Source organism: Strix uralensis, chromosome 2 (assembly GCF_047716275.1).
Source record: "Strix uralensis isolate ZFMK-TIS-50842 chromosome 2, bStrUra1, whole genome shotgun sequence".
NCBI lineage: Eukaryota > Metazoa > Chordata > Aves > Strigiformes > Strigidae > Strix > Strix uralensis.
This window is the reverse complement of record NC_133973.1, coordinates 109262019-109289572: the sequence shown is the minus strand read 5'-3', so window position 1 is coordinate 109289572 and position 27554 is coordinate 109262019. Positions and strand designations below refer to the sequence as shown.

At 43.3% G+C, this 27554-nt stretch overlaps 1 protein-coding gene across 1 annotated transcript in view; it reads right to left on the bottom strand.

The window, feature by feature from the left end:
• Nucleotides 1-19089: 19089 nt before the first annotated feature.
• The window catches only part of LHFPL6 (LHFPL tetraspan subfamily member 6), a 148296-nt gene continuing 139831 nt past the window's right edge, over nt 19090-27554 (bottom strand). The window contains exon 4 of the mRNA XM_074859777.1: nt 19090-20208. Within this exon, the coding sequence (XP_074715878.1) occupies nt 20090-20208 (119 nt within the window). The 3' untranslated portion in view covers nt 19090-20089. The remainder of the gene's footprint in view (nt 20209-27554) is intronic.

Here is a 27554-nt window from a genome sequence, read left to right as displayed (position 1 = left end):
TGAAAGAAATTTATGGAATATTTCTGTTTGGGGGGAGGCAGGAAACCATCCTTGAGTGCCTCTTGCCACACATGACCTGTAAGCATGAAAAGGGTGATAACAGTTGGGAGGAGTGGCAGAGGCATTGCATTTTTCAAGTCCTCTGAAAGGTCCAGTTGCTTGGATTTTGGAGGGTGTTCACTCATGACTATTCACAGAATGCTGCCACTTGTCTCATGAGGATTTGGTTGCCTTTTCAGAAAAGAGCCTCAGTCAGAAAGCAGAGAAGAAATGGGCCTGGTGTAAACTGAATAAAATTTTTTGAAAGGTTTCACTGGGGAAAGGCAGAAGAAAAACAGACAGCTGCTGTTTTAGAGATGATACAGGAAGAACACTTTGCACATGAAATAATTTGTAAAAGATTTTTAGCAGCAACTTGGCTAAAGAAATTGGATAAACAAAATTCAGTGTTTTGTTTTAAGCATGGATCAGGTAGGTAAAACTCTCCAGCAGATTCACCTTTCCAGAAAAAGGAGACTCCTAACTATAGTCACCACAATACTGATATGTTCTTCCATAGGTTGTCTACATTGCCAGTGAAACTTCTGTCTCTTGTAAGAGACCTCTAATACACTGCATTATTGAAAAGAGATGTTTTCCTCTGCAGGATGATGTGTTAATGTATAGAATCTTCAACAAAATGAAAAACACAAATCTAACTACCTCTTTTCATAGAAGAGCAATCTGATGGCTTGAAAGAAAATGTGATTTTTCTGTGTCTTAAAATACTATAGGACTCTGTAAACTTTACTGATATTTCTGAAGCCATAAAGAATAAAGACAATATGATAGTAAATAGTTTGCAGGCTAAAAATATCTTTTTATTATCAAGTACTTGCAGAGAAGAGGAACCTTAATGGATATATTCTTTTATCAATTCATTATTATTATTTCTGCTCTTGTTTTTATTGCTGTTACTGCTGTGTTGTTATTCCTGTGTCTATTTTAAACCACAGTCAGGACAGAGATTTCACTGTAATTTGTATAAGTGATCCATAAAATCTACATAATAGATTACTGTTACTGCAATACATTAGAGTTTGCATGAAGGGGGAGGCTTTTTGCAGTGAATGTTTTCTCAAAGGATTATGGAAGAGGTTCCAGAAATAACGTGTGCATAAGCCTCCTGCTCCCATGGCACAGCTCTGTGGCTGCACAGGGTCCATGTGGGACAGCTTGTTGGGCAACACTTTTTTCCAAAGTTTTTCAGTCATTAAAAAGGCTGTGTTTATTGTACACTTGTAGTAAGGTGGAAGAACAGAAATCTTATCTGCCTGTCTGCCTGAGGACACACCAAGATATTAGTGCTTGGGTTTTGAGTAAAATAAGGGTCTTCTCAAGGGCTTAACTCTTTTTTGTACTGGCTGTGAAATCCTCTGTCATCAAGATATGTCTTCCAACATGGGCTACTGCCACACACACCTGAGTCCTGCTGTCTCAGTCTAGGCTGGCAGTCGGTTAATGTGTGCTGTGCCTCCTGTTTGAAGGGTGTGTGCGAGTTCATTGGGTGTCATCGTTAAAATGCATTGGAGAAGGGGAAAGGTAGCAATGTGCTGGGACCAATATGGGGTCAGGATACAGCTTGGACAGCTAGATATGTGGAAGGGAAGGAGCTCACAGAAACTGCAGTGCAGGCAACCACTTCAATGCTAATTACTCAACCAAAAGGATTGAGATAGAGAACTTCTTCCATGAATCGATTTCTCTATGAGAGTCACACCAGACCAAAGCAAAACTAATCAAACCAAACCAAAACAAACCACTTGGCTCTTATCTTGCTGTCAAACCTTCCATGCCAGTGCACTGAGCATGCTACATTCTCTAGTGGGAGGCTACAGAACAGCCAAATTCCTTTGGCTCAGGGGTAGGCCAAGGCCATGGCAGTCTTACAGCCCCTCAGTCTCCATGGCAAGAAAAACAAGGAGGGAAAAAAACAGCTTGGTTCCAAAATATCATGGTTCTGATGCCAATATTTCAAATGGGAGCATACAGTAAGGCCAGTTTTATTTCATGTATCGCTCAGCCTTAGGTCATATAAAAACCCTTACACATAAGTGATATAAAAGCCCCAGATCCCTATTAATCCTCATGAACACTTCTCCGAGTCAGGTGAATAACATTTCTAGCTCCTAGGTGGAAAAGCTATAGTATGGAGATTAAACCCTAACCATGCAGACAGAGTGAGGAAAGATTAAAACTGCAGGGACTTTGCCAGCCTACCCATCTTTTTGAAGTTCAGAATCCCTGGGCTACCTACTGCCATGAATCTGAATGTCTGCAGTATTGGTTTAGATCCTAAGGGTGGAAAATGAATCTCCACTCCCTGTATGATGTTTCTGAATGAGAATCTCTGTCTGTTTTATCTCCAAGCTGGTACGGAGGCCTGTGTGGCACTTTCTACAGTTACCTGTTTTGCCCATGTTTCCCTCCCCTCTGTGTGCATTAAAAGGCTGGCAGAAAACCCTGAGACAAACTGAAAGACCCTTGCTGGATTGCCAAGGCTGGAAATCAGCCCACCCTGGAGGTGAATTCCACCTGCAGCTGCAGAGCTGTGCATAGAGGCAGGATATGCCCTGTCATGGCTATGCAAATCTGGGCTCACCTTATTTCAAAGCATGGTGGAGAGTACATGGTTCTCTCCAAGCACAAACCCATGCATGATCAAAAAAGGAGCTGTTGCTGCTCTCTTGGGGGACCAGGGACAGAAAGGAAACAAAAAAATGGAGAAATGACAAGAATTGTCCATACGAGTTTTTTAACAACATGCTCCTCACAGCTTCAGCAAATTCGTGTTGAAGCTAGGAACACAGACGTGTTTCCCGACAAATGCAGAGAAAATATTTAGAGCCCAGCCCAGTGTCCAGCTGGTACGTTGGAAATGTTTGACAGACATCACTGTCACATCCTTCTGGTTTCATTGTGAGGCCTTGGCAATGCTGTCATTGTTTGAAATACTGCCTGTGTCCTAAAAAAAAAAAAAAAGACCCTAAAGAATGACAGTCCCTACTCCAGCCATCATTAAAGATGTTTCATTTTTCAGTCCCTTGGACACTCTTCCCAGAGCAGATATCAAAATCTCTCTGTTTGTAGCTACAACCCCATGCTCTTTTCAGGTCCTCAGCTCACCTTTCTGTTCCTTTCTCCTCACCAGGTCTCTTCCAGTATCTTTCCCTCCTGGATGTCCAGACAATTTCTGACAGGGAAGAAATACCGGGAGATCCAGTCTGACGATGAAACTCTGCTGACCTGGGAGCACTCACCTCAACCAGTAACACAGAAAGTGTTCAGGAAAATACTCACGAATCCACTGCTGGCAATCTGGGTCATACTATAGGCACAGCATTCACTTTTCACAAAGACGGTATGTTGTCTCTGATCCTTACCAGGCCCAGAGGCAAAGAAACATGATCAACAACGATGAAAAGCTGTTAATTAAACATATCAGCTAAAGGTTGATCAGTAAGGCTTGTTTTCACTTGGGAGCCAGTCACCAGGAGCCAGAACTCCATGGACCTGTCTCTTACTCTCTGTTTTTCTCCCATGTGAAGATAAACAAGTCTATAACATTCAGCGATAAAGTTTTGTTCTGTTTGAAACCCAACTAGACCAGACATGGGAAATAGTTGCCAGTGACACCTGAATTGTAGTGTATTCTGAGAAAAAACATGATCCGAGAAAGAGCTGACAGCGGATGGAAGGAAGGGTGAAGAATCCCCATCCTTGTATTTGCTGGCAGTTGAAAAGGCAGCAGACGTCTTCATAAAACAGCTTTCCCCCTCCTGGGTTGACACAGTGCTGTCGAATCCAAAGGGCACAAATGCCGACTGCACTGCCTGACATGCTTCAGCAGGGAGAAATGTTGCAGCCTGTGTTTGGCAGGGTGATTTGCTGTCAGAGAATTTCATAGCCTTGGGGTGCAATTATCAAAAGCTCTGGCGCCTGCTGTGTTCAATCTGTGTTTAGGTACAGTTGATAGGCGGGTACTTGAGGGGTACCCAGCAAGAGGCAGGAGGGCAGGAGGGTGAGAGTGTGTGGCAACCATCCTGCCCACTGCAGGGGGAGCAAAGCCAGCACCGGGATGCGGACGTGGTGCAGGGGCCATGAAGCAGGTAGGGGAAGCAGTGGATCAGGTTTGGCCCAGGTAGCTGCTAAGCCTCACCAGCTGGATGTGGGGCTGGGAGAGAGGGGCTAAACATGAACATATGCAACAAAGCTAGCCTGAAGGTAAAAGAGGAATGGGAGAGCAGAATGGGGGCTGTCGGCCTTCCAAGGGAAGGGGTTTTAATGTGGGGCTTTTGTCATATTCGAAGGGCTTTGATCCTCTGCTGGGAAACAGATAATGCCCCTGCAAGGTGCTATCTATGCACATGGAGCAAGTTGTCAGCCCATCCAGCCCAGCTGTGGGGCTCGGCAGGCTTGGTCCCCGCTGCCCACCAACAGAGTGAAGAGGCTTTGAAGTGAGAGCTGGAGCTATGCTTGTCCTAAACTGGGATATCACTGGGTTGTAACCACAACATGAGGCTTGTCAAAGTGTCTTTATTTTAAGCTAGTCAGATACAGCTGATCCACTAAGGTCCTACCAACTACCTTGGCCTTTTACAGGTGTAAGGACTACCAGGAAGATATGAAGACAACGCAGTTTACTTTGCTGCAAAGCTACGGTGAGACTTAGCTTTCTTTTACACACTGCAAGGGGTCCTCAGGATAAAGCTAATTCCACTCTGTCCTGTGTTCAAGTTCTCAGTTCCACTGCACACAATCCTAGGATCATTTAAAAGCACTCAGCAAATAACATCTCAGAATATGTGTCATATATTTTTTAATCTGAGAGTCTGGAAAATAAATGCAAAATCAAAATTTTAAAAATCATTTAGTTCAGTTTGCTTGCTTATGAAACCTCAGTAGAATATTTTTCTCTGTAGTCTAAAAACATAGGAACAGCTGATGATCTTTTTTTTAGACTTCCTTTGCTGAGAAAATCCTGCACTGATGAGTGATGTTGCTAAATATAAAAGTGGATCTCTACAGTGCCATTAACAGATTGCTAAGTATTATGAGTCAAAAGTGTCTGTGCAGAGCTGCAAAGAGCAGAAGACAATGAAAACTTTGGAATCAGATAGAGGTGACCAGCAGGACCATGAGTCAGTAGTCACAGTACATGGAGTCAGAGCCAGCACAATCTGGAGGAACCAAAACAAACACTGCAGTATTTTTGGAAGGGGAAGGCTGGCAAGCATAGCTTTACCTGGGCAAGATGAAATGCAGCAGATGGGAAGATCCTGAGGGGGAGAGAAACTCAAAGGTGGGAAATTAAGCCTCATGGTCTTTGGCAGTCAACCAGGAAGTTGAGAAAAATCAATTGAAACTGTATGACAACAGCAGCAGCTTCCCCCCACAACACACATACTCTGAAGTCATGCCCTGAGCCGATGCAGCAGTGTGCAGAGACGCAAGGGACCAGACTCAATGGACCGGTAGCTGTGTGTTGCTCACAGAACTTGCTGGGAGCCGTGGCGGGCAGCCATCCCTCTCCTCCTTGGCACTGGAAAGCTTCTTCCTACAAGGAGCCCTGCTCACTGTGATACAATAAGGAAGTCAGAGTCCAAAAACGAGAGTCATGGGAGAGGCTTTTGTTTTTTCCAAAACTTAAACCATCCACCCACATTGCCAGCAGTTAGGCAGAATGATCCTTGCACAGCTGTCTCTGGTTGCTTGCAGGGCAAAGCTGTTGTTTTAGAGAGGCCAGTTTTGTCTTATGGCTTCTGGAAGGGCTAGAAGTGGATGAATGCTATTGGCCATTATCTCAGCTGGCTTCCTCAGTAAAGATAGGCTGAGTCTACCTTGAAAGCTAACCTCTGTTGAGAACAGGGAGGGGAGAGTAACAGAACTGGGGAAGCCATGAGAGTTCAGGGATGAGCAGGGAAGGTACCTGAGTCAGATATCCAAACCAGGGATCTGGGAAGGGAAGATGATCAGAGCAGTGTCCATTCACCCTGGTGGGCATCCAAAGCATCCAAGGAGATAGTCAGCTTTGCCCAGTGTGGCTGTCTGCAGAGAAATGGAAGTGTTAATGAAAGCAAACAGTCACCAGTCACTAGGATGGACTCCCTGATCCCCTGCATCCACCTCGCATCAGTTTCCTCCCCTTGCTGTGAGTTGAGGACAAGGAACTTGTCAAAATTACTGTGGAGAGCAAATCAAGAAGTCAGTAGAAAAAACTGACTGAGGGAAGACAAGTTATTAAAATGCAAATCAATGTAGATAATTCAGGGTCAAGGGGAATCTGAGTTTAATTCATTTAACAGAGTGGAGATGTGAGGATCAGATCTGACAAGAATTTTAACAGAGAGATAATGCCTATGTGAGTGTTATGTGTGTTTGATTGCTTCAAAATGGCATCAGGGGACAGTGGAAGAATATATATCCCTGTGGGCTATAACATCTGCTAAAATTACTTTCTCAACACCTTTGAGTGCCCACTCCTGCATACGCATGCATTCTCCCAGCTCATCCAGCACCCCAGTTCACATCATCGGAAAATTACCCAGCAGATTTTTTAAGAGGAAGGTTTATTGTAACTACTTCCAGTTAAGAGCACTTAAGCTGCATTTATTTGCCAAGTAGTGTTGACTTCCTGATTTTTGCGTGAAAGAGTTTTTATTTCAAAGGCAAGCCATAAAAGTAGATTCCCTGGTCTCTCTGCTCAGCAGCCCAAGCAATAACAGCACTCCAAATCTGTCATAGACTGAGGTGGGGATATTTCTTCTGAAAACCTGTCGTTAAAATATTGGCAGCACAAGGCTTCTTTAACATCACTGATTCCAAACAAAAGAAGACACAGACATGAGAAGATTAAAAGACTGAAAACAGAAGCATATTTTGATTTCCCAAAGAATACAAGATATGCAAGAGTTGTGTTTGTGGAAGATTGGCAGGACAAGGATTTGTTGAACTGGGAGCAGCTGTCATAGCAACCACATCCAGGCAGAGAACTGGTGTCAAGTCAGACATCACCTGGAAGGAAATTTTCCTGCTCAGAGAAACATTGTTATAGAAGAAAAACTTTGGAAGCTGTTGGCTAAGGCACCTTCAGAAAACCTGGAGGATGCAGGTGAATATATCTCTACCAGAAGTCCCTATCTGAAGACAATTATGCTTCATGTGAAGGGCAATGGTTTGAGACAGACACCTGGCTCATAGGTTTGGTTCTGCCTTTAGCTTGCCCAGGCAGCTCTCAGCAAGACTACATGAACATCTGCCTCATTTTCCCTATCTCTCAAATGGGGAGAGCCATTCACTACCTTTGCAAAGTCCATTGAGACCTGCCAATGGAAAAATGCTTTACATGCTGACATGAGCACCAGGAAGGATGCTCAAGCTTCATTAATGACTCTGGTTTTATAGAAGGCGCATAGACAGGCATATCTTCAGCAGGCTTCTTTGCCTCCCTTGTGGGGTGGCTTTTGCATGGTCCATAGTGTAGTGATGCTAAGAGTTGCTCAACAGTGACTGCAAAGTAAATTGGCTTGCTTCACATTCTCTGTTCTTTGTTTAATGGCATAGGGCATTTCTGGAGACCTGGCAGAGCTGCTTTCAGCATGGACTGCCTGGGCTAAGTGAGACTGAAGAAAAGCCATGAGCTGCACACCACTCCCCAATACCCATCTGCACCAAACCCACCAGAGTTCAATGACCTGGAAAGAAGCAGGTCAGGAGCTGGGTGGCTCTGGTGACACACGCCGTAGTGAAGCTTTCATGATGGCAAAGGAGCTGGCATTCCGCTCACCAGGTGGGGGACAGGACCTGCTGGGCACACTTGGCTACCCTGAGAAAAAAAACAGCCCCAAATCAGCCTCCCTCTCTAGCTCCAGCCATGCAAGATCCTACATTTGTGCACTGCTGTGGCTATGCCTGCAGTAGTGTGTAGATCCTGATATGGTGCGAGTTGTATCAGCCTGTGCTCATTTTCAATTTGCATACTCTGGTCCTCTTGCAACGCCAAACAAGAAATACATATCTGAATGGTGCTTTGTCCAGGCTAGTTTATCTCACTCCTCAGAGTGCACATGCCCAAGGCCATGAGTCACTGTTCAGAGATGTCTCAGTATTGTTCATTTAGTGCCTTTAATTTAGCATAGCTGAGTGTATAAGATATATTCTTATGAGAAATCTGGTTTCTTCTCTTTAAGTTCAGCCCTTTCAAATTGAGAACAAAAATGTTGTCATTGTGCTGAACTGTAGGATGCTAAGAATAAGTGGGTACTTTGTCACCAGCGATAACACTGCAGAAGGCAGTCCAATTTTCTTCTTGCCTCCCTCAGGTTGCTCCTCCATTGCTAACGCTCCCCAGTGTGTCCCTTCATCATGTGCAGCTATTCTTAGATGCCCCTTCTCCACAGGCAGTTGATCCACAAATCAAACAAAGCTATGGAGTCTCCCAGTGTTATGGAGATTTTTGAAGGTTTAGTCCTGAACTGAGATCAGAGGACAGTTGAGAATTACTTGACTTTTTTCATGAGGCATGGCTCACAAGAGGGATCCCATGCTATGCCTGTAATCCAAAGCCTCCTTAAGAAACCTGAAGTTCTGTCAAGTCTCAGAAAAGAAACATCCTTAGACCTAAGGAATAATAATGCCATGGGGCCCATCATTTTAAAGCCAGCTCTCATATTCTGTGCAAAAACTGTACGTTTCTACTGGATTCTGATTTTAATATTGATAAAGTCATCAGATGCATCCTTGAAAAGCAGTAGCATGTTTAGCATGTTTGCAGCAATTTTCTGTTTCCCTTATATTAATTTTTGATACAGCAGTATACTAAGAAGCCAAGAGATACAAGGGAATGCTTACAATGTGAGAAAGTCATTATGATATCCTTCAGCTACTTGAGGTGACATTGTTTTCCTACAAAACAAATTGCTTATCACAGACTCCATTACTCAGGAGACAGTAAACAGTTTCCACAATGCATGCCTCTTAGGCACTAAAAGGATCTTCAGAAAATTTGTCAACCTCACTTGATTTTTTGGGGGGAACTTTTTTATGCAAATAAGTCTAACTTCACAGAACATACTGAGCAGCATAGGTGTGTTTCTTTTTCCTTTTTTAACCCATTAAGAAAATATAGGTGGCTGTAGATACTGGTGTGGATTTAGAAAATTGAATTAGTAAGGAGATTGGTGAGGGTGCAAACAGGTGCAAAGTTAGAGGTAAGTAAACTGGAATAAAATAGTGCTAATATGGAAAACGTTACATCCTTATGGAGGATGACCTCTTTTTGCTGTGTCTGCTGGTACTCAGAGTGGCTGGGGTGGCAGTCAGGGTTCAAGTCTATCGCCTTAGCAGCTTAGCTGCTGGCACTGTCAGAAATGATGTCCAGGATGTGCACAAAAGTTCTCAACCACCTCTTTTTATTTGCTCATGTCCTATATGACATGGTTCAATGGTCTACAGCCATCAAGTGCCAGGTACTTGGCCTCTCTTCAAGTCCATGATGTAAAGGGTAAAAAGATCTCTAACTTACCACTGTTTCTGAGATTTCTCTCCATCCCCAGCATTGCAGCTGGTTAAAGCATCACTACAAGGTCAGAACAAGGGAGCAATACCTGTGCTACCTAAACCACTGGACAGCTTAAAACCACCTGCCCCAGAAGCTGGGTTGTGAATTGCTGTATATCTTGAGCAATGAATTTAAGGACTGTTAGCGCCTTTACTCTGCATTGCTATGAAAGGAAATAAATGCTCAGATTGACTGAAATAGCTCCAAGCAGCTCAGGAACATTTTATAATTGTGCTGAAGGCAGCTCTGAATGGTCCTGCTGTCTTAGCAGCAATGAAAAAGGAACAGCGTGCTTTGCTGCTAAGTACATTTACTTCTTGACTGTTGAAATCATCTGCCTGAACGAGGCTCAGGCAGCAATGTTTCCTAATTATGAAGGCCAGTGAAGTATCCTGCACTGAGTGCTGCATTCATGGGAGTTTTACTGTGGCTGCCAAAGGAAACTGCATATGAACTAGACTGCTGAGTCTTTTGTGGAAAATGTTTGCTTGTTTTAAAAATACAGTTCTGAAATGTCCACACATGGAGTGAGAATGTTTACCAGTGAATACAATGGCTTCCACCAGGAAGATCAGTGTCTTGTAGGAGTGGAACCAGGGGAGGAGGGAAGAAGGGAGAAGCAAGAGGCTTAATAAACATTTAATTAGACCTCAATCTTGCTAATATGGGATAAGCTGGAGACAAAACCAGCTCCATTGCTTGGAACAGAAGTTACTGAAAAATCTATCAACAATCACCTTCTGCTTATGTACATAAGTCTTCTCATGCAGCATTGGGAATTTTAATACCAATTATTTTCATTCAAGTGTGTTATCTATATTGCTTAAAACCAAGTTTTCAGCTTATCTTATTTGCAGACCCCTATCCTTTTTCAGCAGTTTCTACCTAGTCATCTGTTAGGTCTCTCTGATAGCTTGTTTGACAGCTGCAAGTTAAGCATAGCTACACTGCAGGCCACAGGCCACACAAAATCAGCTCCTGAAAAGGTATGCTTCAGTGATCTGACATCATTAGCTAAAATCTCTTTCAAATTCCCCTTGAGAGACAGACTAGCCCAGAAAGCTGCCCTATAATTTGCATTCCTTGATGTTGGCAGTATGTGCAGGCATAATGACCTACAGACTGAGGAGCTGTGAAACTGCTCACCAGTACATGACGAAACCAGCGTCACTCTTCAGAGAGAGGTGAATACCACTTCTACACGTTGACAGCAAATGCAGATTGCTTATTATTTCATTGCAGATCTAAAACATTTAATGTGCTTCCTCTTTGAAATGTCACTGCGCACCTGGGCATGGCTGGCTTTATTTTCTGCATGATACTGCCTTGTAAAAAGTTAACTTCTTCCCTCTTACCACAGATGGGTTTGTCACCTGCGATGTGACTTCTCCTGGTACTGTTGCCCTCAGGACCTGAAAAAAAAAAAGAAGAAAAGGCATTAGTGATGACTACTACTACTACCTTAATGTTGTTGAATGGTCTGCAAGAGAGTGGGATGTAACAATAACTTTGGAAATGAAACACTTAAATTGCGGTGGTGCACTGTAGCATCTTTTGGTAACTGATTATCCTGAAACAAGTTACTCTGCTCAGTTAGTAAGAAACAGCTTGAAACCTTCCAGAAGTGACAGCCATGTTCTGCAGCAGCAAGTTGTAGCAAAGGGCTGGAAAGTGTGATGTGGAGAATGGCAGCAGATATCCTGCTCACAACAGGTTTTTGAGAAGAGGCAGGGTCAGGCACTTCCTGGGGTGCCTGTTAAGGCACACAGACTTGCTGAAGTCAACATGCAGGAGTTTCTGTGAAAAGAAGTTCTGATTTCAGCTAGAGAGAGAGATAGGTGTAGTAATGCACTCAGTCTTTAATTCCTGTGTGTAATCCCAGAGTGTAGAAAGCAAATGATATGTTGACAGCTACTTGAAAACAAATATCTCACACTGCAGCTCTTAATATGGCCGCTGAGCTCCAGGCAAGAAGTATTTCATAATTTCAAATGTATTGTCCTAATTATAGCTTGTGTTTTAACTGAGATTTCCTTTCTCTATTTCCCCACCAAAAGATACTACCATTCAGTAAAAGAAAGTCCTTTACCAGCCTTTACACAACTCTTGTTGTGAAGTGGAGTTACTTTACTTTAGGATAGGACCTAGGGGTCCTACTGATAGACTGGGAAATATTTTTCCTAGGTGCTGTACAAACAGAAAGCTTACTGATACTTTCAGACATATAACATGGACGAGAATAACCCAGATGCTTCATATGGAGAGTTACTGACCCACAGTGAGTCATAGGTGCAGAGCACCTACTACCACCCTGTAGTGGGGTTCCCAGTAAACCCCTCAGTATACGGCTACGTTTCTACTTTCTGTTCTTTGTCCTTTCCATTTGGCAGTAGAAAGACTCCATTTGGACCCACCCAGCCTAGTAATATAAGCTAAGAACCACAGCCTTACATCATATAACAGATTTTATTTTATATCCTTTGAAATGCTCATTATGTTAGTTAATCCACTTTTCATTTTCTTCTTCTGGAACAGGCAAGATAAGGACATACAGCTGGCTTGCTTCACAAAAACTGTGCTTTATTATCCAAATCCGGCAGCTTGTTTGTCTGCAAAATCAATACAAAACATTATTTTTTTAAAAGTTTCTGATCTTTGAAGACATAACTCCTAAATAAATACTAATTGACGATATTATGTGCCACATAGATTTTGCATTTGTAGGACCTTGTTTTAGCTAATTCTCAGATGACAAAGAACATTTAGATAAGTATAAAAACAAGAAAGATATAGGGATTTTTTTGCTTATAAAATGTGTGTGTGTGTGCGTATGTGTGTATTTTTTCCACAGGAAGAAAAGATAGACAGTTTACTGGAACATACTACAAAGCCAGATATAGAATAGTTCTGGTATTTTGCCCGTTGAATGTATGCCTGAGTTAAGCCAGTGGACTATTTTTCATTGGCTCCTCTAGTTTTTGGATCAGGGTCATGGAGTTTGGTCCAAGCCCATTGAAATGACTGGAATCCTTAACAGAAAATGAAGTATTCACATGAAATATATGCTTTTCCTTTAGCAGCTACCATGCTTTAAAAAGACCAAGGTTTTGAAAAGTGGTCACATCTGGCAGAGGTTTAGGGAATGGGATAAAATTATTGGGGCAGAGGAATTTGTAGAAAACCACCCACTCAAGACTCCTGTGTAGGAAGCTGCCATCCATTACTCAAAACACTCAGTTCTTTGGTGACGAGCTGGAGCAAAAGTGCTTTGTAGCATGACTCTTTCTACACAGCCTGTCGTGGTTTGAGCTCAGAGGGCAACTGAGCACCATGCAGACGCTCACACCACCTTCCCTCCCAGTGCTGGGAAGGAGGAAGTAAAGCAAAAGGCTCAGGAATCGAGATAAGGACAGAGGGGGATGAGTCACCCATTATGCTCACAGGCAAAAGGCAGACTCATTAGGGAAGGAAAAAAGAACATAAATTTAATACAGACACTAACAACAACAACACTTAACAGAGTATCTGCTTTCCACAGACTTCCTCCAACATGAGTCTCTCCCACGTGCCGCAGTGTTTCCCTCACTGCTCTGGCATGGGTCACCCCCACATGTTGCTGTCCTCCCAGTGCCGAACTACAACAGCGGGGGCTTCTTCCCACAGAGTCCCAGCCTTCTTCAGGCACAGTCACCTGCCCCAGTATGGGGTTCTCCACAGGCTGCAGGTCAGCTTCTGCTCCACCTAGACCTCCATGGGTGGCTGGGGCGGCGGCCCTGCCGTCTCTCCACGAGCAGGGGGGCTCTGCATCAGCACACCTCTTCACCCTTCTACTTTCTTCCACTGACCTTGGTGTTCACACAGAGGTTGTCCTCACAACTCCAGTTCACAACTCCAACTCCTCACAGATTCCCCTTCTTAAATACGCTATTGCAGAGGTGCAGCTAAATGGTAGGCCTTGATGCAGACGTGGGTCCAACTTGGAGGCAGGGGAGCTTTGAAGCTTCTCACAGCGGGCCACTGCTGTAGCCCCCTCCCTTGCCACCGAAACCAGCCACCACTCACTCAAACCCAGGACACAGCCCAACAACCTTTGTTTATTCAGCGTACTAAAATATTGATTTTACTGGCCAGTGTGAAGAGACTCAAAGTTACCTATAGATCCTGAAGAATGAAAAGAGGATGAAGACATTCATATATGCAGAGCAGGGCTGCATACAGTTTTCAAAAGCACATGGAGCACATAGAGCCCCTTGGCTGCTGCCGTTGCCTTTATCCTCCAGTCCCAGAGCTGAGGCTTGGTGCAGAGGTCTCACACACCAGGGCTGCTGCAGGAGCTGTACATGAGCATTTCCCTCTACCCCAGATGGGTCTGCCTCTTAGGGGGACAAGCAAGATGTGAGCACTCTTTGTCTTTAAGGTGTTCTCTTGGGAACTCAGGCAGTGGCCTCCATGTATGTCCTATAACAAAAATGTCTGGAAAGTTACCTGAGTGGTTACAGGCTCACAGACTCACTCCTTGGGCTTCTAAGTCTTGCTGCAGACAGGAGCTAACAGCTGCTTTCCATTGTGACAACAAACAGTCCTCCCATCCCCATGGACAGTGTGAGGCAGCAGCTTTCTACCTGCTAACATAGACCTGCATTTGTTTAGGCTTCAGATGAGAGGCTGCTTTTCTGTGCTCTAGCATGGCTTCACCATCCCCAGAATGACAAGCCAAACTGATTTATAACCACTGGGATGACAATCATGCTTGAGGCATGCTTGGAGATGATCATACTTCTAGTGATGCTCAGGATGCTCCGCAATGCCTGTTGAGGAGATATTTGAGGGCCACAGGATATCACTGTGTGATGGTGGATGCTTAAAGCAGAGTAACATATAGTTCATTTGCTCTTAGGAAGCCAGAAAAGCAGGCAAAAATGTTGTGGGCCCTGTTGATGTAGATATGTATAATGAAGTTGTGCCATATGTTCCTTTCAGATTATAATTTTCCTTGTGATGGCTTAATTTAAGATGCTCAGCATAACATAGAATATCCCTAACATACTGATATTCTTAGCAGATACTTCTAGAACACTAAAAGGTCATAAAATTGTCCATGAAAGGAGTCAGAGTCTGTCTTTACTCAACTAAAATATCCGTATAAATTTCAATGAACATTTTGTCTCTTGGTGAGGAACACAAAAAAAGGCCACATATTTATATTTAACCTAATAACTATCCTTCTCGCCACTAAGACAACTGAACTTGAAACTGTTTCAAAATTTTCTTCATTTGCTCTGATCGATCATTATTTAAATAACAATAATAAAAACACTTAATACTTACTCAAAAGAATATATTTAAAATCCTGTCTGCTTAAGGGATTACACTAAAATGTCACTTCTAAAAAAAGACATATCTAATTTCACCATTGTCTCTCTGAAAGGTTAAGTATGTAGAGTAGAATTAATGCTTATGTTGATGTACAGATTATCTGTCTTGTCATTCAGTTTGATATTTTTCATGGACTATTTCAAACTCTAGAATGACAGATAAATTGCAGTTCCAACTGATTTCTGAATTTTCTATCAAGAAAAAGGACATAGAGGGGTTAAACTGCCTCAGGAGCTCTCTAACTCTCATTTCAAAATATTTTTAAAGTGGTTTTTTTTCATAGACATATATTTGTATTTTGGGGAGGGAGCAAACTCTACAGCATGTTCTGAAAATTTGAGTCATTTGTTAACATATAAGTCTTGAAAAGTAATGGCTTTTTTTTTAACAGAAAGAGCATAATTTCCTCTCAGACTCCAGACAGTGCCTTCACATGCCTCATATTTACACAGAAAAGCTTCTACCTGACTTAGTGCTTGAATGACAGAATTTGCATTTTCCCTCTTAGGAAATACTGTGTTAATGCTCAGGACAAGAGTTTTGGCACTGCACACCATGCTGCATAGGCAAAGAAATTCCCCAGCTCTCTGGGGTTTAGGTGGAAGAATTTCCTACTCAAAATGTCTTCTCCTGAAGTCATTCCAAAGACAAAACTTATGTAAAACAGTATTACATCAAGTTCTTCCACCTCCACTTGCCTCATTCAAACATATATATGAAGTAAATTTCCAACTTCCAGAGCTCAATTTTTTTCCTACCCTTCATATCTCTACATTTGTTGATGATTTTTTTTCTGTATTTAGTGATGCAAAGCAAAAGTTAAGCACACAAAGGCAACAGGATCCCAACTCTTTATTTCCACTGGTAGCCCCATAGGACCTCATTTCAGTGACTAGGAGCAGTCAGCATGCATTTATAAAGAACAAACTGTGCCTGACCTACCTGGTGGCCTTTCATGGTAAAGTGACTGGATTTGTGATTGAGGGAAGAGCAGTGGTTGTCATTTGTGTGGATTTTAGCAAGGCTTTTGACACGGGCTCCCACAGTGTTTTTGTACCCAGGTTGGGACATTATGGTGTTGATGGGTAGGCGACCAGATGGGTAAAAGCCTGGTTGGATGAGAGGGTCATGGCTCCTGGTTGGACCCTACCTGGATGCCTGTAGTAAGTGGGATATCACAAGTCTATCCTAGAACCTGTCCTATTTAACAGATTTATCAGTGACCTGGAAGAGCTGAAGGAGTGTGCTCTCATCAAGTTTGCAGATGATACCAAGTTGGAGGGACCAGTCAATATACTGAGGGGTAGGGCTGCCACTCAGAGGGACTGAGACAGGCTGAATGAACAGGACAACAGGAACCATATGAAATTCAACAAGGACAAATGCCAAGTTCTGCACCTGTGAAGGATGAAGCCCCTGCAGTGATGTAGGCTAGGGCTGCCTGACCAGGGAGCAGCTCTGTGGAAAGAACCTGGGGACCTGTGGGCTGAAGTGCTCAACCTGTGCAGGAGGTCCAAGGGTCAAGTCTTATTCAGCCTGGTGAAAAGATGGCCTGTGGCGGGGGAATGGTAACCCAATAGCAGCCACCCAGTACCTATGGAGAGGTGACAGAAGATGGAGATGAGCTCTTGTCAGTGATTCTTGGTGGGAGGATGAGAGACAGTGGTCACTAGTTGAAAAAAGAATCAGTTATAAGGAAAACACTTTCCCCACGAAGACAGTCAGGCAGTGGCACAGGCTGCCCAGGGATGTTGTGCGTCTCCCTCCTTGGAGGTTTTCAAGACCAGATGAGATAAAACCCTGAGCAACCTGTTGTGGCCTCATGACTGACCCTGCCTTGGGCAGGAGGCTGGACTACAGACCTCCTAAGGTCCCTTCCCACCTGAATTATCCTGTGGTTCTAAGACAGCCTCTGATAATGAACAGTACTCTGTGACTATATGATTTGTTTCTATATAGCTCCTGTATTAGTTAGGACTGACAAATGAAACTTGCTGCTCCCAGAGTATTTGTTGGAAGCAGACTGTGACCTCTGACATCTGTGCTGACAGTGAGCTCCAGAACATAGGGTGGTCTGGAATTTAGGAAGTGTCTAATCAACAAAAGAGTGAGATTTTGTAATAAACTTCCCAATGTAGGTGTCAGGGGAAAACCGCTTAGTTTTAAAATGCAGCTTGATAAATTTATGAACAGAATTATGTGATATAATTGCCAGCAATGGCAAGGACAGAATTCAGTGACCTAGAAGTCTGTGCAAGCTTATGTCTTTTGTTTTGACAAATACAAGGCCAAACTCCTCATCTTCAAGAATAAATAAATGGAAAATTAAACATGGTAAATATTGTAAATATTTCATTGACACTTTATACTGTGAAATTGAAAGCAATCTTTAGCCCGGTTCGAAGATATTAGAGGTTGTAGCTGTGAGGCTTGATAACCATGATAATAAATGGATATCAGAACCAAAATGCACAAATATGGACAAACCTAATTAAGCTGTGATTGATTTATTCATATCACAGCAGCTGAAGGCTCTATGATAAACAGCTACGAAGCAGGTGCAGCATATATCATTGGCTTGATTACTAAAAATTGGCATTTTATTCAATCCCAAATTTAAAAAAAAAGGATATTGTATACAAATTCAGAGAAAGTAAGTCATGCTATAATTATATTGCATCATAAGAAAAAGCTAATTTTCTTCATGAAGTAATTGCATAGTTCCAGTTTGTCATGATAAATTGAGCCCTAACCTGAGCACAGGAAGATCTAAAAAAGGTCAAAATGTTCTTTATGATGCATGGTCCAGGATATAATCTAGAGAGGGACAAATTTAGAAAAATAACACATTTTTATAGCCAAGTCACTGAAACTTCATATAGCAAACTGCAGTTTCATCGGAAGGAAAGGCATGTTTCTGCAGTAGCATACTGTACAAAGGCAGCATTTTTCTGTTGAGATACTTGCCAAAGATCTTATGGAGCCAGGGGAACCACAGTCAAAGTTGTGTTTATATATCCTTCAGTTTTAATAAAGCAGCAATCCACAACCCTGACAGGCACATTCATACCTACTGTGAGTGTATATGGTATGCCACTGACCTCCCACAGCAGGTTTGGGTAAGGTCCTGAGCACTCACAGGAAGGGACAAGCCCTAAAACCTGGAAGCAGGAGGGAAGAGCACCATGTCCCGCTGATGCTGGTACCACTGCTGATGTCGTGGCAAGCCCCCCACCACATGGTTGGATGTGCTTCTCAGCAGAAGTGCAGTTGGATGCACTAGGGCTATTATGGGCTAATCTGGGAGGGGTGAGGTACAATTTTGTTTTCACTGCACAGCACCATAAAGCAAATAAATAGTGCTTACCCTATAATGAAATTTGATAAAATTCAGTTCAGCGATATCAGGATTGACCACTGCAAGCTGACATTGCCATTTCGACGTACCTCCAAAAACTGTCCGGTGTAATGTACAAAACAACTGCACAATTTCAGAGTTGCGACAGCTATGCTATTAACCAGCAGAACTACAACTAGAACATAGGTGGTAACTTAGAAATACATGACAGAAATATCATATTGGGAAAACAAGAGCAGAAAAACAAATTTGAAAGGGAATAACAACAGTTAATGTCATGAGTGAAAACCCCTTACAAGTTCTCATGCTCTAAGTTCACATTGTTTTTCTTAAAGAACATAAAAGATTGGTTTTGAGTTTTGTATGTACACTGCCAGTGTCTTGCTCAAGGAATATCGCCTGGTAGGTATTTGATCAGTGTCAATGCTATTAAGAAAGTAAGAGCTCATTTCAGTCACCTAAACAGGGATACGCAGTGCTGTGTGAAATGTCGAGTCCACAGCAGCCAGGACAAAATGGGAAAGGTCTCAATGAAGTCCTGCAGGACACCGGATAGCATCAGGCAAAAATGTGGGATATGCCAGAATGCCTCCAGTGGCAATAAATATCTATCCTCAGGCAATGTAACTGAACCCTAAATGTATGTGTTTTACAGGGAAAAAGGATATAGCATGGTTATAAAAGTCATTATTATTTCTGAGGATTTTTCAATGGGGAGCTGTAAAGGCACTTTTTCATCTATTGACACGACCATGCATTGCAAGTATTGATCAAGAAAAAATTTATTTACAGAGATTTTTCAAATACAAACATAAAATAGCACATATTATATATATTTTTTACAAAAATGAATATTGAAATAATAAACATGGTACAGCACAATACAACATCAATGAGCTAAACATAATAGCAACAGAAATCTATGACTGGAAGAAGTTTCCTGTTAGTCGTACATAACCAACAGAGCTCTACAGTACTGTAAGTGGAATTTCCAATGGACAGAAAAACGTCCATTTACTGCACTTCATAAAAGTACTATAGGGAAAGGCTACATATGCCAAGTAATTATGTTGCATTTTTGTAATAATGCTGAAAACACAGAGGCTTAATAAAAGTTATATAGGGCTGAATAAGCAGTGGCTAAATGTTTGGGGAAGAAAAATGTGTAGGGAATATACAAAATACTGATAAAGTGGCTTATTGGTCCTTTTATTAAGTATAATGTATAGATTAAAAAGTGTTGCAACACTGAATTTTAAACCACCAGAGAGAAGTTAAAAAAAAAAAAAAAAAGAAAAAAAAAAAGGGAAAAGAAAGAAGAATCGCACCAAAAAAGTTTCCTCTCTACTCATTTTGTGCCATGGTCAACATCTGTGCGTGCGTGTGTGCTTTCAGGAATGCCACGCTGAGGGGCTGCCAGGTGCTACCCAGCCCACCGGCACTGCCATCCCCTCACCAACCTCTCAATTAATTGGTGCACGCACAATTTCACCATTTGCCAAAGTGGAGTTTTCCTTGTTTATATTTTAACAGAGCAGACCACTAGCAGGCTCGAGCGAGAAAGCCCGTCCCTGTCCAGCCTAGCCAGGGCGCTTTGTACTGCCATTCACCTCCCTGCCCTCCTTGGGCAACTCACTGTCCCACCCCACGCCTGCTCCAGAGAGAAAGCACTTAAAAATTTCCTGTTCATCGTCGTTATCCAGAAGACGTTGGCAAGCCCCTTGGGCACCTGGCAGCGCCCGCGCCCCGGGGCCACCTCAGTAGGGGTACTGCTTCTGCTTCTTGCCGGAGAAGCAGGCCAGCCAGGTGCACACCAGCATGGCCGCCGCCGCGCCCCCGCCCGTGCAGTAGTAGGCCCAGCCGATGTGGCAGGTCCCTGCAAGGCAAACAGAGTGACATGGCACAGTATTAGCTGGGGGAGGAAGCGTTGCCACCACCCTCCTTGCTGCCCACCCAGGAAAAAGCACTTTTTTAGGTTTCTGCCCACTTGCACATCCACCTCAGACAGGGAACACAGGGTGTAATTACAGAATCACAGAATCACAGAATCACCTAGGTTGGAAAGGACCTTGAAGATCATCTAGTCCAACCGTTAACCTAGCACTGACAGATCCCAACTACACCATATCCCTAAGCACTATGTCAACCCTACTCTTAAAACACCTCCAGGGATGGGGACTCCATCACCTCCCTGGGCAGCCCATTCCAACGCCTAACAACCCGTTCTGTAAAGAAATGCTTCCTAATATCTAGTCTAAACCTTCCCTGGCGCAACTTGAGGCCATTGCCTCTTGTCCTATCGCTTGTTACTTGGTTAAAGAGGCTCATCCCCAGCTCTCTGCAACCTCCTTTCAGGTAGTTGTAGAGGGCGATGAGGTCTCCCCTCAGCCTCCTCTTCTCCAGACTAAACAACCCCAGTTCCCTCAGCCGCTCGTCATACCACATGTGCTCCAGAACCTTCAAGCAATTAGAGAAGCCAAGCTGTTTAAATGGCTCCCCTCAATTTTCTATACCGGTTCAGCAGACAGGCCTCTGAGCTCACTTGCTTGCCAGTTGCTGTTTTCTACACAGGGGGAAATGCCACACAAGAGTTGAAGCTGAGGCTGCTGGCACCATGAGCATGTCAGCAGTAGGGCGGGCGTCCCTCTGCCCGACCCGCCCAGGGAGAGCTTGAGGCACTGCTCTTCACAGCAGCTGCAGTTGGAAGAGAATTTTTCTCACCCTTCTCTTTCTTCTTCCCCTCCAGGCACCATCTGAGGATATTTTGATTATTTCTGACTGAGATTTTGAGGGTTTCCAGGTAACTTGGGCCAGGACCTGCTCCCTTCAGAAACAACTGAGTGGGCCCAGCTTCACCATTGCAGTGATAGGGCTCAAAACTGGATGCAGCTGCAAACTTCTGGGTGACAGTAACCCCAGGACACGGCGGTGGGGAACCCATTCATGTCCCCCTTGCACGGTCATCAATCCTGACCATCCCCAAAGGAGTGTGGTGTCCAGGGACCACCTGCACGGGGGCTGTTGTGGGAATGGGGTCCAGAAATATAAAAATAGAGAAATTTCCTTATTCCCACCCAAGGTCACAACTCATTGCTGAAAACTTCATTGTTCTTTTGTCTAACGCATTTAACAGTGTCACAATATGGCCTTGAATACATTTACTGGCCTCAGTATCTTTATACAGCCAAACTCATCCTCAGCGAATAGTGCTGGGGAATCCCACGGTGGACCATAAAGCAATTGCTCTCTTTCCAGGCACCACTGTGCCTGCAGTAGAGGAGGAGATGAGGAAAATAGCAGCTGCAGCAGGGAGGAAGCCTCCTCACAGAGATCTCTGAAAGCAAGGAGGTGGCTGCTGTTACCCCTCAGGACTTCAGCCCGTCTCTAATTTTCAATTGGGTTGAGTCATCTTGGTCATTTTGATCTTGAGTGCTTGGGACTCATTACAACTGAAGTTCTTCCTGTGTCACCATCTTGGGTGATACCGTCCTGCTTTGAGCAGTGAGTGCTCTTAGTAAGGCACAAGCAGCAATACAAGACTTCCTTCCCACCCTCTGGATAAAGCAGCAGAAACAATTCTTCCCTCAGAAGAACAGAAAGTAACAACAGAGTTTCCATCTAGAAAGACAAAGCTGAAACAGGTGGCATGTTCATACTCTGTCCCAATGGCATCCTTGAAGGCCAGGCCTTGGGTTCAGGCAATTATTAATCAGCTAATCCTGCCTTAGGCACAAACCACACAAGGTGTCTGCACATCTCAACATGTCCAAAGCATTAGCATGCCTCAAGGCAAGCAGCATATCCATTGACTGTCTGCAGGATATTGTCAGGCCACCTTTGTAAGGAGACATTAGTGGGAGACAACATTTATGCTCTTGTCCACTCTGAGGATCTCAGGTTGACACCACAGCAGGAAGCACAGTACTTGTTTCATTTTTTCTTCAAAATCCTCAAAACCTTTTATTTAAAAAAAAATGTCCAGTGAAACAAAGATCCTGATGTGACCAGAGAACTTCAGGAGCTGTGGCCTTGGCTTGAGCTCATTAGCCTCTCTCCTTAATGTGCTGGTGCAGACAGAGAGATTTACTTGATTTTGTAATCTGGTTATGCTCTGTAGATCAACACCATTCTTGGCTTCCTTATAGAAGACCGCACAGAGAGTGTGCTTTCCTAAAGAGAAGACATCAGAAACCATGGAGAGCTGCCAAGTGCCTGGCAATGTCACTGATGCTGATCCTTGCCCAATTGCACAGCAGTCCCTGGAGAGACCTGTCTCTGGACCATCTACTGTTTTGCCGGTGTACACACACTGTCCATAGCTTCTGCTTGGAATATCAAAACCAGACTTCAGCATACACCAAATGTCTAAATCTACTGGATTGCATTGAAAATTATCATGTTTCTAACAGGGTGGGGTGTGCTAAAGCATTTCTTGTGATAAGATGGACTCTATCTGATAGGTATTTTTAAATTGTTAAGTATTCCTATTAAGACTCCACCACCTCCCTGGGCAGCCTATTCCATTGTCTGACCACTCTTTCTGTGAAAATTTTTTTCCTAATGTCCAGTCTAAACCTCCCCTGTTGCAGTTTAAAGCCATTCCCTCTTGTTCTGTCACTAACTACCTGTGAGAAGAGACCAGCACCAACCTCTCTACAATGTCCTTTCAGGTAGTTGTAGAGAGTGATGAGGTCTCCCCATAGCCTTCTCCTCCTCAAACTAAACAGTCCCAGCTTCTTCAATCGCTCCTCATAGGATTTATTCTTCAGGCCCTTCACCAGCTTCATTGCCCTCCTCTGCACTCGCTCCAGCACCTCGATATCTCTCTCGTATTGAGGTGCCCAAAACTGGACACAATACTCCAGGTGTGGCCTCACCAGTGCAGAGTACAGGGGGACTATCACCTCCTTACATCTGCTGGTCACACTATTTCTAATACAAGCCAGGATGCCGTTGGCTTTCTTGGCCACGTGGGCACACTGCCAGCTCACATTCAGCTGCTTGTCAATTAGAACCCCCAGATCCTTCTCTTCCAGACAGCTCTCCAGCCACACCTCCCCAAGCCTGTAGCGATGCATGGGGTTGTTGTGGCCCAAGTGCAGGACCTGGTACTTGGCCTTGTTGAAGCTCATCCCGTTAACATTGGTCCACTGATCCAATCTATCCAAGTCTCTCTGTAGAGCCTCCCTATCTTCATGCAGATCGACACTCCCGCTTAACTTGGTGTCATCTGCGAACTTACTGATGATACACTCTATGTCCTTATCAAGATTTCCTTTCGAGAATTCCCAGAGAATTGTAGTTGCAGCTTGAAAAAGTAAATCGTTCTCATCATGATGCTTTCAGGTAGAGAAAATAAATGTCAAAATGCTACTTTAAAAAGAATTTAAAGATTCACATGATAGCCCTGCCCAAAGATGTGACCTAAGTGGGATAGAATGAAGTAAATTTGAACTTTTGCATGGTGTGATTTCAACTTTTGAGCCTTAGCAGTGATAGAGGGGGAGAGTGTACATGATACAGGTTAAGAAGAAAGAACTGTTAAATCAGTGTCAGAGATGTGCTCAACAGATATAACACACACATTCAGTCTTGGCTGAAGAGAATAATATTTATTTCAGCATACCATGCTTCATTTACCCTAAGGACCACTGCCCTACTTAATGCTCTGAGGGATGGCAGGCAGCCTCTCCATCTAACAAATGCAATGTAGTTCACAAGTGTGAGTTGGGTCAAGATGAATAAATGAAAGAATGGGAGAGTGCAGGAGAACGGATGAAAGAGCCAGGAGCGTGACCTTAGAGCAATAATAACACAGCAATAAACCTGGCCATTATTTCCAGCCTGTGTCAGGAGCAACGGGAGGCCTTGGATAAAATAGCTTGATCTGTATTTGGATGATGCTGAGCAGAACAGCATTTCAAGCTATTGTGCTGAAGAAAGAGCCTGCAGTGAGGAAGGTGTCTGAGGGTATAGGACTTAGCTATACTTTTCATTGTAAGTATAGGTAAGTCCTAGGTCCATAGCTAAGTATAGCTATAAGGCCAGAGATAATCCATCTCAAAGGTACCTGTTGCAATGAATGTTTGCCTACACTTCATAGTCACATGTCAAAATGAAACAAGGTTACTCCTTTTATAATCCTGTATTGCACAAGGAGAAAAAATATTTTGGAGTTAATGTTTCTGCTCTGGTGTTCTCATTTTGCTACATCTATGACCTATTTTAATCTACTGCATCCTAAAGAAAGATTGCTGGTTGACAATAATTGGGTAATCTGGTTACAGTTTAAATCGTAAAATGACTTCTGCTTCCCTTTGATATTAAACACCGATTTTAAAAGGAACAGGAAGCTTTATAAAAAGCAGGGTTGATAAGTAATTAAATGTAATATCAAATGAAAAGAAATACACCTATAGAAATGTTATATGTTAGAGAAGATAGACTTTGCTTTCTAGCTTTATATTTTTATATTATAATAATGGGTACCATAGAAGAACCCTTTGTCACATTCAAATTTTATTGCACTGACATCAGTGGGACTAGTCAGGTATCCAGAAGTAAGCAAATGGTTAAGAGCTTTCTAGAACTGGGGCTTAAACCCAACCATCAAGTAGAGCAGTTTGTTTTCATGGAGTCCATCCTATTAAAGATTAGAAATGCTGCATTGCAGTTTCCCATTTTTTTCAATGTCAAAACTCTAAAATGAAGAGCAAGACCATCTAATTACTTGATAGAATTAAAACAATTATTGAAATTATGTCAATTTTCACGCACACACAAAGACACAAAAGCTGTTGCTTTCCTTAAGGATACAGAGAAATAGATATATACAGGTAGAAGTGTGCCAGCCCACTGAGGGCGTGGAGGTGCGTGCAAGAATGTGTACATGTTCTTGCTCAGAAAATAGGCTGGATCTGGTTTCATGCCAAAGTAAATTCCCCAGCAGCCAAAGTACTCTTCTAGTTGATAAAAATGACATACATCACAGCAGCTTCCTTCTCTGCACAGAACTGGTGATTCTTTTAACAAATCAGCCTTTACCTGACAGGTCACTATGGAGGGAGAAGCTGTGGCTTCAGCATTTTGTTTGTTCTGGATCCCTTTTTTTTTTTTTTTTTCTTTTTTTTTTTTCTGGTAAAGGAGAGCGTGAATAATTGACATTCTTCATTGCTCAGTGAAGCAGGACTGTCCAAGTCAGCTCAGGTAAATTTGTAGCCAGCCGTTAAGAAAGTTGTTTTCACATTTGTTTTACTGGGATTGGCAGCAAGAGAGGGTCAGGATGAACACTGAAATCATAGAATAACAGACCTTGCAGCTATAGGAAAGGATGACCATTTTCCAAGCAAATAAAAGAAGGAAAGAGTGGAAACATTACACTCCTCTCTTTTGTAAAAGGATTGAAAGAAATTGCAGTCCCCAAGGATAAAGGACAAAAGCAAGGTGAGTGAGGACACTATCAAAAGAAGATTCAGCAGAAAAGAGTCCCATAGAACATAAGACAATATTTGCTAAATCGAAAGAAATCAAAGAATGTGGAAGGGTAGTTTTGTTGTAATGGATGGGCTTATTAAAAAACACTTTTCCTGATTTCTAACGTGATCTTTAAGGCCATGATATGTCCCCGCTAGCTCCCTCACTCCTCTTCAATATATAAGGCAAAAAAAGATTAAAACAAATTTGGGAGTGAGTGAAATTTGGCAACAGAAAATCTATGGATACTTGATCTACCATGGAACTGTGCCAGGATCCAGTTGCCAAAACAGAATTTTACCAGAATTTCTACTCATGATGTCTTATAAATGATTATCACATATAGTTATCAAAGTCCTGGAAATAACATATGATTTTTGTCTAAATAACCAATAATTGACACTTATGAAAAAATATCAAGAATATGAAAGTGTCGTGGATGCAAACCTGTTACTTGTAAGACTTAATATCTTAAATTTTATCTTGAGAAACCTGATCTACTGGGCTAATGGGGTCCATCTGTCAGAGAAGGGGTCATAGGCATCTTTGGTCATAGGCTTGCCAAGCTGGTGAAGAGGGCTTTAAACTAAAGTTGCCAGGAGAGGGGAACCTCAATCCATCCCACTACTACCAGTTTGATGTCGATGCCAGCAGTAGATGCCCAGATCCTGGAGAGGGATCACAGGTCAGCAGGAGAGCACCTGAAGAGCAGCACAAAGCAACTCCAGCCAGTAAGTCAGCTTCACTGCAGGCCCAACTTGAATGCCTCTATGCAAATGCACATAGCATGGGGAATAAATAAGAGGAGTTAGAGACGTGTGCACACCTGCAGGGCTACGATCTTACTGGCATCATGGAGACATGGTGGGGTGGATCCTATGACTGGAGTGTTGGAGTGGAAGGATAAAGGCTCTTTAGGAAGGACAGGCAGGGAAGACAAGGAGGGGGTGTCACCCTCTATGTCTATGACCAGCATGGAGCTCTGCCTGGGGAGTGATGAGGAGCTGACCAAGACCTTATGGGCAGGATTAAAGGGAAGTCAGGGATAGGAGACGTTATAGTGGGGGTCTGCTACAGGCCGCCCAACCAGGAAGACCGAGCAGATGAGGCCCCCTATAGACAGATAGGAGCAGCCTCACATTCACAAGCCCTGGTCCTCATGGGAACTTCAAGCACCCCGTTGTTGGAGGGACAACACAGCAGGGCATAAGCAATCCAGGAGGTTCCTGGAACACATTGATGATAACTTCCTTCTCCAAGTGACAGAGGAGCCAATGAGGAGAGGTGCTATGGTGGATATTGTTCTCACCAACAAGGAGGGGCTGGTGGAATGTGAAGGTCAAGGGTAGCCTTGGCTGCAGTGACCATGAAATGGTGGAGTTCAAGATCCTTAGGGCAGCGAGGAGGGCGCGCAGCAAGCTTGCTAGCCTGCACATTAGGAGAGAAGACTTTGGCCTCTTCAGGGATCTCCTTGGTAGAGGACCATGGGATAAAGCACGTGGAAGGCTCACGAAAGCTGGTTGATATTCAAGGATAACCTCCTCCAAACTCAGGAGTGATGTGTCCCAACAAAGAGGAAACCAGGCAAAAACACCAGGAGGTCTGCATGGATGAACAAGGAGCTCCTGGATGAACTCAAACACAGAAAGGAAGCCTACAGAGCGTGGAAGCAAGGACAAGTAGCCTGAGAGGACTACAGAGAAATTGTCTGAGCAAACAAGGATCAAGTTAGGAAGGCCAAAGCCCTGA